A 12,130-nucleotide genomic window follows, 5' to 3' on the forward strand; every position below is an offset into this window, starting at 1 on the left:
TTCTCACCAAAGCTGCATTTATTTGATTAAAAAAAATAAAAATACAGTAAAATTTGAAAGTGTAATTTATTCCTGTGATCAAAGTTTTCAGCATCATTACTCCAGTCTTCAGTGTCACATGATCCTTCAGTAATCATTCTGATATTAATTAGTTGTGCTGCTTCATATCTTTGTGGAAACCTTGAAACATGATTTGATTTTTTTTGTAAAATGCCTTTACTGTCACTTTTAATCAATTTAATGCATCTTTGTTGAATTGAAGTATTAACTTACTGACCTTACAGAAATGATTAGTTAATAATGTTTTTTGCTTTTCTATAAATGCAAGTTTTATTCAGTTTGTTTGGGATTTTACAGACAGTTTCATAAAGTAACTAATAATTAATTAAATCATAATCAAATAAAACTCTTCCTAAAAAGAATACTTTTTTTAACCTGCATGTCATGTAAACGTGTGTGTGTGTGTGTGTGTGTGTGTGTGTGTGTGTGTGTGTGTGTGTGTGTGTGTGTGTGTGTGTTAAGTTTTCGTTGTGTCCAGTTCACTGACTGTCCAGTCGTGAGAAACACTGAGCAAACAGACGATCATTTAATGATCAACAGAGGGAAGAGAAACAGGGAGGAGCAGCGTCTGAGATGAAGGAGTGTGTGGGAAAGAGTAGATCAGTGCAGAGCGAGTGTGTTGTCCGGCACGCACAGTGTGTGTTTGTATGATCTCTGTGTCTGCGCAGACGGCTCTGGCTTGCTAACGGTAGGATAGGGCTCCGTTTCTCTCTGTTACTCTCATGATACATCCAGACGGATGATGGATCGCTGGGTGTAGGCGGCGTTCTGTGTTGATCCTGAGTCTTGCACTGATGTATGAGTGTGTGATGAGTATGATTTTGTTGGGCTGTAGACGGGCGGGAGTGTTGTGTGATTCATATTTTTGTTCTTTCTGAACAGTTACTGAACTCTGATCATCTGTGGGCTCTGGTAATGTTGCAACTTTAGATGCTGGAGTAACAGCATTTGCATTGTGTGTGTGTTTGTGTGTGTTTGTGAATTCTGGACACAAGACAGCTGCTGGGTAATCTGTGCGAGTGGTTTGTCTGCGGATGGTTGGCCAAAGCATGACCGTACTGTTCAGAAAGCAGGCCTCTGGGAATGTGTGTGTCTGTGTCCATATCAGGACATCATCTATATGGAAAGTCCCGTCTCATGCGTGACCCGAGTCTCACAGCCTGTGTGTTAATAAAACAATAGAAAACTAGATTTGTACATTTTCTGAAGAAAATGTTTTTCGAAATGGTGTTTGACATGATGGCTTTATACCTTTCACTACAATCTAACATATAATTTCTTCCCGTTTTTAACTAGTTATTTTATTAAATATAATTCTGAAACGTATAAAAAAATGTTATTACACAAAATATATTTAACAAAACATTGAAATCTTAATATTTATATCTTTATATTTCTATTTATATATATATATATATATATAAAACATTGACATTCAGTTATCAAATAATCAAATATATATTTGAGAATTGAGACTATTTTATGCATTATTTTTAGAAAGGATTTATTAAATTTTGTGTTGTTTTGTTTTTTACTATAGAATTATAGAGTTAAATACATATGCATGTTTCTAAATGTTTTATTCTTTACTAGATATTATTCATTATTTCATTTATTTGAGAGTTTGTGTCATTTTTTTCACCACACTGTTTCAGTGCTCTCACTCTCAGGTCATTTTAAATGCAAAACACGATTTGTTTATTTTCCGTCAGTATTTGTCCTGCTGTTTGTCTTTATTGCTCTGTTTCTTTGCCAGTAAAACTACACTTCTCTTCCATTCCTCTTTTCTTGGCATCTCATCTCTTGGCATCTTCTGTGGTTGTCAGCTGAACCTCATCCACGTCAGCTGCGTGTGATGTTAAACGTCTGTCACTAGCAAGTGTTTGCTGACTCCTCTCCCACCGGCTGACAGACAGCATTAGCCGATCAGATGCGTTTGCCTTCCCAGGCTTCATTGACGTCTTCCCTCCCCTGAAGTAGAAAGTGCTTTAGTGACATTACCACACCGCTGTCTCCGCAATGTTCTCTCAAACAGAACACAATTTAAAGGCTAAAAATTGTCCCACCATCTGAAATGGGCCAGCGGTCAATATTAAGGCTGACTGGAGATCAGTGAGAACACGGCAGAGGTAATAGGATCCATCTCAGGTCCAAAACAACAGGGATCCCGAGTCCCGACCCATTACCAGCCAATGAGAAGCGCTTGAAAGCATCCCGGTGATAGATTGATACTGTATACACCAATCTGTGTTTTCTTTCTCTTTTAGCATTCTTTTTAGCGAAACGCTTATTTGCTTATGCAGTAGGAGAGTTTTTGACTGTGAAAGAGTCTAAACATAAACACCAAATAAATATTTTCAGCATTTATATAATGCTGTCAATGGTTGTAGACAATAATTGTATGTAGTGCATCCCTCAGTTTGTTTACACGATTACTGGATTATTACTTATCTAACGAACAGGAAATGCATTTATAAGCAAGCAAGCAGGAGCATGAATAAACATCAGCAGCTCATGAATATTAATGAAGTGAAATACATTACCATTTGCCAAGTTGTGTAACATGATTTGTTGAAAGGCAGGTTTCAACAAAAGTGAGTTTTGGCTATTATCGCAAACCACTTACACCCTTTTAACCAAGTCTCCTGCCTGGACATATAAATATCATTTTACACATGGTTTGCTATGTTTTTCCCTGCACAACAACCCAAAAATGTAATCTCTTAAAATATAATAATCATTCAGAAAGAATAATACAGTTGGATCAACAGAAACAGTGACTAACAGGACTAAAAATGTTCTGGCAGCAAAAGTTAGCACGTTAAAAACAGCTAAATGTAAGAAGTAATGATAATGGTATGACTTCAAGACCAAACCAAATATGCGACTCAATTCAACCAATAGGCTTTGATTGTGTGTCAGTCCCGTAAACAATGAGTATAATCCCCTGTATCTAGAATTCAATTTATGTCTGATTTCTGTGCAGTTTTTGTCCTGTTGCAATCATTTTGCTTTTAAGATTGAGAAGTATTCCTTAAAGCTATTTTTGAACGCACGTCTCATGCTAACAGCCTAATTATCCATGACTTTCAGAAGACCAAAAAGAATGTGCAATACATGTATTAAAATCATCTAGTCGGTGGTTTGCCTGAACGACTGAATAGTGTTTTGCACATTCCTAAAAGCTTTTGTGAGTGCTTTAAAAGTGCTTTATTTCTCTGTAATTGTGCCCTCAGGACCGACTGTACCGCCTCCGGATGAGCGACGACTCTTTCTAGGTGTTTCAGAAATCTTCTGCTCTGGCTGTCGATGCTTCTGTGGGGTTTTTCTTGTTGTTTTTTAGTGACTTGGTGTTAAGGTCATGACAGTGCTGATCCAGCAGGAATCACGTATCGGCTCGTCGACTGTGACTGCTGCTGAAATCCACGTGTGTTTGTGCATGCAAGCGGATGTCGAATGCTCTTGAGTGTTTCACATTAATCTCCCTGTGGATTTGCTGGAAAACACCCGAATGCTGAGGGTTTAAAACATCAGCTGTCGTCTTTGTTTCGCAGGCCGCTTGACTCATCCAGAAGATGCTTAAACAGTCGTTTACGGGACTGTAAATCAAGGTGGTTTCACAAAATGTTGGCAGCTGGGGTATGAAACATAGTTAAACTTTAAACAAGACCGCTGAGCCGAGTGTTGAAAGCACCTTTAGATTAATCAGTGAGAAAATGTGCATCTGTGAAATATTCTTTCTTAGTCAGTCACATCATGCACCTTGAATTACAAAATACTCCTCTGACTGTATTTAGTTAAATAACATTCATTAAGCGCATTTACATGCACGTTCTTAACCTGAGTATGCTTAATTATAAGACAATGCATGTGGTCGTGTAAAAAATCTTCTTTATCAGAGTAAGGTCATCATAAATGGCTTAAATGGGACCATTTATGCACTTTTACATCAAAGTCTTGATTTTGTTTTTGGGCTCTGTTAGAAAAGGTTTTCATGCTTTGATGTAAAATTGTTGCAGCTCCTCTTTTCCCAGTCTGTCAGTAACGCTCTGTTTAGTTCCTGTCTCTATGAAGCCCCTCCTTCTGAAAAGCACAATGTGCTCTGATTGGTCGGCTGGATCAGTGTGTTGTGATTGGTCAAGTGCTTAGAGCGTGTTTGGGAAATGTCCCGCCTCTTACCATAACCGCCAGTTTAAAGGATTAGTTCACTTTCAAAAAAATGTTTTGCGGATAATTTACTCACCCCGATGTCAACAAAGATATCCATGTCTTTCTTTCTTCAGTCGAAAAGAAATTATTTTGTTTTTTTGAAAGGTTTTTGAGGAAAACATTCCAGGATTTTTCTACACAGAATGGACTTCAATGGCAACCAACTATACCAATGTTCAGAGAAGGTTCAAATGTCTGTCTCAATGCAGCTTCAAAGTCTCGACACGATCCCAGTCCAGAAATAAGGGTCTTATCTAGCGAAACGATCGGTCATTTTCTAAAAAAAACAATTATACACCTTTTAACCACAAATGCCCGTCTTGTACCATCTCTGAGATGCGCCAAGTATTACGTCATAACGTTGGAAAGGTCACGGAAAAAAATAAAAATAATCATACATTAAAACAAAGATGTCGGACGATTTTGAAGTTGGAGGAGAAAATGAGATGGAGTTTTTCGCCCTTCCCTGCCTTTTTGAACCGGAGTACACAGACAAATAACTTGGATAGATGGCGTGACGCGTGACCTTTCCAACGTGATGACGCAATGCGTACGCAAACCTTCTCTGAACATTGGAATAGTTGGTTGCCAATGAAGTCCATTATATGGAGAAAAATCCTGGAATGTTTTCCTCAAAAACCTTAATTTCTTTTCGACTAATGAAAGAAAGACATGGATATCTTGGTTGACATCGGGGTGAGTAAATTATCCGCAAAAAATGTTTTGAAAGTGAACTAATCCTTTAACACACTACTAACTATAGGGATGCAACGGTACACAGTAAAATCCCGGACCGTTCGGTCAGCCCTGCACGGGACAATCTACCCTCGTGTCCCGCGGGACTTCGGTTTTGCCATTGAGTTCGCGCTGATCCTTTTAGTTTTTGCTTTAGGCGCCGTTCACATATCGCGCCTAAAAACGCGTAGAAAACGCTAGGCGCGCCGCGTTCTCCTTTTTCCAAAGCGCGGGCGTCTGTCGTTGCTAAAGCAACCATCAGCTGCGCTCTGGTTGGTTCTTGTCACGTGACCTACGGTGCGCTTGCGGCATTCTGAAAAGTTGAGAATTTTCTGCTGGGGACATCGTTAGTGCCAACCGGTCTCGCCTTGCACCAGACAGTGTTGATAGACTCATCTTTTTGCACAAGAATCTCTCAATAGTGGATGAGTAAATAACATTGCACTTTGTATCCTGAATGCAGTATTTTTTTATTATATTATTTTGCTCTGCTTTTTTTTATTCAAAGCACAAGCTAATTTATGTTTGTTAAAGGTAAAAGTGCACTTTTTCTTTCACATAGATCACTTCATATACCAGTTATCAAGGTTTGGAATTGGGATCCACTTGAATATTTTGAAGTGTGTTTGTTTACATTTTGTATTTCATATAAGTGATAGTTGAAGAGGTTGTATTACTTAATGTTGTTCAGTACAGACTAGAGTGTTAATTTATTCCATACATTGATGTTCTTCCTACTGTGACATTCTGTTTATGCTCATAAGAAAAATAAAACATATTTTTGGGATGAAATAGCAGTCTCTTTCTGCACAAAACATGTACCGAAACCGAACCGAGACCGTGGCCCAAAAACCGAGGTACGGACCGTACCGTACCGTGGGCTATCTGTACCGTTGCACCCCTACTAACTAACTCAACCAGAATTCTGTTGGTTTATTGAAGTGCGCATGTGTGATACGTTACAGAAAACCAACCTTGCTGCTAATTTAAGTGCATCCATCCAGACAGAGTGAGCGTTTGTGGTACTGGAGGAGGAGATATATCACAAACTCCGACTCTTTCTTGACCCAAGCAATTATAGAAATATGTTCTCATCACGTGAAACCAAAGTAAAAGTGGCACAGTCAAAATACTGCTTATTTATTGAACATCACATCTCACATAACAAATGAAATACTCATGAGTCTGATACAAGAATGATGACTATTTGACGTCAGTATATATATATATATATATATATATATATATATATAATTTTATATATATATATATAATTTTTATATATATATATAATTATATATATATATATATATATATATATATATATATATATATATATATATATATATATATATATAGCATATATATATATAGCTTAAATATTGTAAATGTGGTTTACTTGCGTTGCCAGGTTATAGGTTTGTATTTAAACAGGTTAATCCAATTAGCTGATTTTTGGGAGTTATCAGTGTGTCGGCATGTGCGTGTGCGTGTGTGTGTGTGTGTGTGTGTTTATGTTTAGGTCATTCATTATGCCCACTGTGTGAGTATATTGACTTTGAATGAGTCAAAGCTTGAGGAAGCTCAGAAGAAAGAAACCCACTGATGCACGGATTGATCGGATCGATGTGCTGGATGCTATTTGAAGGATCATTTGCACCATGTTTGGGCCTTGCGTGTTCGTTGTATATCTTGCCTAATTTGATCATATGTTCAGCTCTGTTTGACCATATGTAAATTCATTTAGCAGAATTATGTAGATTTTTCTCTCATATTTAGTGCTGAAGAGGGAGTAAACAGACTCCATGTGGTGCTGGTGATGAGCAATTGCATTGATTCATTCCTCCAGACAGAATCGAGTGTCATTACCATAATTTTGCATCAGACCGACACCACAGGAGAACTAAATATGTGTCCGGAAAAACCTTGAGAACGTCAGCATTACATCAGCATTTAGTTTGTTCTGCAATCTGAGAATGTACTGACTGACTTCTTTGTGAGTCTGAATACATACACTCTCATTCAATAAAAATTGTGGTCGTTTTAATTTATTTTATTTTATTTAAAGTCTGTTATGCTCACCAAGGCTGCATCTATTTATTAAAAAAATATAAACAGTAATTTTGTAAAATATTTTTTTTTAAATGACAGTTTTGTATTTGAATACATTTTAAACTGTAATTTATTCCTGTGATCAAAGCTGAATTTACAGCATCATTACTCCAGTCTTCAGTGTCACATGATCCTTCAGAAATCACTCTAATATGATGATTTGATGCTCAAGAAACATTTCTGATTATTATCAGTGTTGAAAACAGTCGTGCTGCTTCATATTTGTGTGAAAACCATGACACATTTTTGATATCACATCAGGATATGAATGCATTTTTTTAAAAGAGCATTTATTTGAAATCAAAAGCTTTTGTAACAGTATAGTTAATGTTATAGTCAACATCTTTTCAACAGTTTAATGCATCCTTGGTAAATTAAAGTATTAATTTCTGTAAAAACAAAAAAAGCTAAACGTAATGTGAATGAGTCACAGAAAGGTTGCATGTTTTGCTTCGCTATGTATTTTAGGTGCACTCTGCAAATTGTAATAAAAATTTGACCGCTAAATAAATGTTCAGTGTTTTTTGAAAGTCTGTTTAAAATGATGTACGCTCACGTGAGAGGAAAACTCCAGTCATAAAAGACTTTAAAAAACGTTTCATTCACATGGTAATGAGCCGACGTCATGGGAGCCGACATCTCATGACCAGCTGAATAATACTTGCACTATCTTGCTAACCGTCTTATTATCAGACACTTTTGCGCACTGAATAAATTAAAGAGGGCTGGCTTTGAATCGTGGCATTGATGGCTGAAACGCTTTTGCTGTTGTTCAAGATGACTGCCAAATCAGAGTGCACCTTTTAATATTCTAAGATGTGACCCTGGACCACAAAACCAGTCACATAGGTCACAATTTTGAAATTGAGATGTATACATCATATGCCAGCTGAATAAATAAGCTTTCCATTGATGTACGGTTTGTTAGGATAGGACAATATTTGGTCGAGATACGACTATTTGAACATCTGGAATCTGAGGGTGCAAAAAAATTGAAGCATTGAGAAAATCTCCTTTAAAGTTGTTCATTTATGTTGGTGATTGTGCTGCATTCACTCACAAAAATAAATGTTTTATATATTTACAGTAGGAAATTTACTAAATATCTTCATGGAATATGATCTTTACTTAATATCCGAATGATTTTTGACATAAAAGAAAAATCAATCATTTTGACCCATATAATGGCTATTGCCACAGATTTACCCGTGCGACTCGTGACTGTTGTGATCCAGGGTCACATATTATCAAATTGAAATCTTCACAAATTCTTAAGGAGAAATGTCCCATCACTCTGTTGTCTAGAAGATAGCCTAATGGAAATAGTCATGGTTTGGTTAAATGGCTCAGATGATCACTACAGTGAATGGGAACTTTTGAGGCCTTCAGAATCATCAGGAAGTTGTTGCTCATCCGACAGTTTTATCAGGAAACAGAATAGACAAGCATGGGCAGTAACATCAACACAGATGCTGGACGCTTCTTGCAGGAGGAAGCGGAGCCGACATCGAGTTGTTTAAGGATTATCGAACAGATGCTTTTCCGGCTGTGCAATGAAAACATGCCGTTGTTCATGATAGAAATATGTTTTGATAAGAACGGCTTCAGTTGCTCTCATTGGCTGAGCTGGAGAATGGGATACTAGTAGTGCAGTATGTGCATTGTGTATTATAGCGTTCATATCTTCTGTGTACATTAAATAGCCTGATGACCTTCAGCAATAGCCTAAAATATGAAGTATTAGACTTTGGGGCACATTTATACAATCAGTGTTGTTTTAGTATTATTACATACTAGTATAGTATTTATTAATATTTTGAATTGGCTTTTGGTTTTATATTTTCAGTTTAGTGTTTTGAAATCTTAAGACGTTTTTTATATATATATATTCTATTGAGCTTTAACTTAATTAACTAAAATAATTATTTCAGTTTTAGTAATTTTATTACTTCAACTTCGACTTATTTATTCCGTTAGCTGCCTGGTTGTTGATGTTATTTATTTATTTATTTATTCATTCAAAGTGAAAGAGGCTTTTTTTGGATTGATTCTGTGTTTTATATCCTTAATCCCAGTAATGCTGAAACAGCTTTGATACTGTCATAAGTGGTCAAACATCATAAATCCTTGAGCTTTTCAATCCGCTCTAACTGTTATTAAATTATATTTGTACAGAGCTAAAATATTGCAACAGATTAGGTAGGCTGGTGTATCGTTAATTCAGACAGACGGACATGATTAGACTAGTTAGTTAAATGCCAAATATGTTCTTTTTGATTATGCAAGCTAATGAACAGCATGATCAGTGCATTAACATGAACACGTTCTGTAGGTTTAATTCTATTACACCCATCAGCGCAGCTCTGACATCTTTAATAATCAAACGATAACTTTCATGACCTCAAACCGGCTTCATTTGCCAATTACTGTCACTCACAAGTGTGTTTGTCGTACTGTGATTGACAGATGTGCCGACCAATTAGAATCCCAGAGCTATAATCTGTGCTAATCCACATTGTGTGTGTGTGTGTGTGTGTGTGTGTGTGTGTGTGTGTGTGTGTGTGTGTGTGTGTGTGTGTGTGTGTGTGTGTGTGTGTGTGTGTGTGTGTGTGTGTGTGTGTGTGTGTGTGTGTGTGTGTGTGTGTGTGTGTGTGTGTGTGTGTGTGTGTGTGTGTGTGTGTGTGTGTGTGTGTGTGTGTGTACCTGTTTTTCTATCCTGGTGGGGACTTCAACCTGAATGCACACAGACTCATGGGGACTCGTGTTACAGTGGGGACCTAAATTGAGGTCCCCATGGGTAAACAAGCTTATAAATCATGCAGAATTAGTTTTTTTGGAAATGTAAAAATGCAGAAAGTTTCCTGTGATGGGTAGGTTTAGAGGTAGAGTTAGTGTAAGGCGACAGAATATACAGTGTGTACAGTATAAAAACCATTACGTCTATGGAGAGTCCCCACAAAGATAGTAAATCAGACGTGTGTGTGTGTGTGTGTGTGTGTGTGTGTGTGTTCTGCTTAGTGTCTGTTCAGTTTGATTTTGTTGCCAGTGTCATTGTGTTTGTCATTTTTAACTAATGCTGCTTTTCTTTTTTCCCCTGTTTGTCTTTTTTTGTCCTTTTTTCCCATGCCGTTTGTCTGTCTGCTGCCAACGTGTCACAACGCACAAAATCTCACCAACACCAAAACCAACACTGCCTGGCGGACCCTTGATGTGTGTGTTTGTGTGTGTTTGTGTGTGTGTGTGTGTGTGTGTGTGTGTGTGTGTGTGTGTGTGTGTGTGTGTGTGTGTGTGTGTGTGTGTGTGTGTGTGTGTGTGTGTGTGTGTGTGTGTGTGTGTGTGTGTTTATGTCTGTGTGTGTGTGTGTGTCTATGTGTTCAGCATCATGCAGAGAGCAGAGAGAACCCTGTCACCACAGGTAAGAAGCTGACATTCACCTGTGTGTGTGGGTGGGTGTGTGGGTGGGTGTGTGTGTGTGTGTGTGTGTGTGTGTGTGTGTGTGTGTGTGTGTGGGTGTGTGTGGTTCAGGTAAACCCTACATTATGGGGATAAAATGTCTCCACAGTATCTGAAATCCTTGTGGGGACATTTTTGGTCCTCTGTAAAACTGTTTCATGAAAATGTGTGTGTGTGTGTTATATGTTCTTACATGGCTGATTGGTTAATTTGGCTCATTAGTAATTAGTTTCACAGTTTCAGTGATGATGGTAAAATATTCAGATTTCATCTCAAACAAGCATCTCTAATGAATGATTAGCATAAAAATGATTCAGCTTTGTCAGTTCAGCTTAAGCTGTGTGTGTGTGTGTGTGTGTGTGTGTGTGTGTGTGTGTGTGTGTGTGTGTGTGTGTGTGTGTGTGTGTGTGTGTGTGTGTGTGTGTGTGTGTGTGTGTGTGTGTGTGTGTGTGTGTGTGTGTGTGTGTGTGTGTGTGTGTGTGTGTGTGTGTGTGTGTGTGTGTGTGCTATGTACGTATTCACAAGAAGCTTGTGTTATTTCCCCTTACACATTTTGCTCTGCGTCATTAGATCATTCTTATGCAGATTTCGATGTGCATTTAATTTTCTCAGCTGAAGACGTGCACAAACACAATCATTACTGATTTACGGCAATCTTGTTGCAGTGAGAAAATTAATAATAGTATTACAGATAAGAGTTTCAGGACAATAGCATGTAATAATTTTGCCTGTTTTTATTCTGTGCGTTGGCCACTAGAGGGAGCGCTGTACAACAAAATCTGCATCTCGGAGTCAGACTGACAGAACAAAAATATGGCTTTTTGGTGTATGCAACTCAAAGCTATTTAATTTCTTTTGTCATTTGAAATCAAAAGAATCACAGTGTTAAAATCCAATTAAGGCAAGATGAATATAGTAAAAAAAAATAAAAATAACTCCTAGATTTCACAATACTTCCCCAATTAAGTTTAAAAAAACTTTGTACTAGTTTTCTGAAATGCAAATGCAGCATTATCTAATTAAATATGCACTCATTTGCATACATTTTCAGTACAGAAAGCTAAACATTGGATGAAGCCAAGATTTATTTTATTGATATATTAGAGTTTAAAGTTTATCTCTTTTTATCACTCCATACATCTGAAAATATTGTCAACAGAGTTTCTGTATCACCCTGTTTTTAGGAATAAAATCAGGCAAATGATATATGTGCCGTCCCCCCTCACAATTATCCTAATTTTAGACCAGCAAAACGTTTTTTTCTGCGATCTCCGTGAACTGCTAACGTTAGCTTGTGCTTCATCGTCCCAACTGATATTGTTTGGTGACTTTAACATCCATATCGACGCTCCCTGTTCTAATAGTACTCAATTAAATACTGTTTTGGACAGCTTCACTCTGTAATTACAATGTTATGGTGTCTGTGTGTATTCGACTGTTTGCACTTTGCGATATGCAGCTGCAATCGCTCATGTCTTGGACTTGGCAAATGTCTACTGTCCATTTAACTGATTATGTTTGAAGCGACTGTCTGTTCCTTACTGATATTGTGAAGCGTCCT

At 37.4% G+C, this 12,130-nt stretch overlaps 1 protein-coding gene across 7 annotated transcripts in view; it reads left to right on the forward strand.

Annotated features, from left to right (window-relative positions):
- Positions 1–12,130, forward strand: part of osbpl8 (oxysterol binding protein-like 8) — a 76,850-nt gene that overhangs the window by 27,067 nt on the left and 37,653 nt on the right. For 2 of the 7 annotated variants that reach the window (XM_081364135.1, XM_081364136.1), the window contains exon 3: positions 10,495–10,531. The exons of 2 other annotated variants lie outside the window; for them this stretch is intronic. In XM_081364135.1, the coding sequence (XP_081220261.1) occupies positions 10,495–10,531 (37 nt within the window). Of the gene's footprint in view, positions 1–668; positions 749–3,296; positions 3,339–10,494; positions 10,532–12,130 lie in introns of those variants that run through there. 3 more of the 7 variants (XM_081364139.1, XM_081364140.1, XM_081364141.1) reach the window with 3 other exon arrangements.

The sequence above is a fragment of the Scardinius erythrophthalmus genome, assembly GCF_964197995.2.
Source record: "Scardinius erythrophthalmus genome assembly, chromosome: 4".
Lineage (NCBI taxonomy): Eukaryota > Metazoa > Chordata > Actinopteri > Cypriniformes > Leuciscidae > Scardinius > Scardinius erythrophthalmus.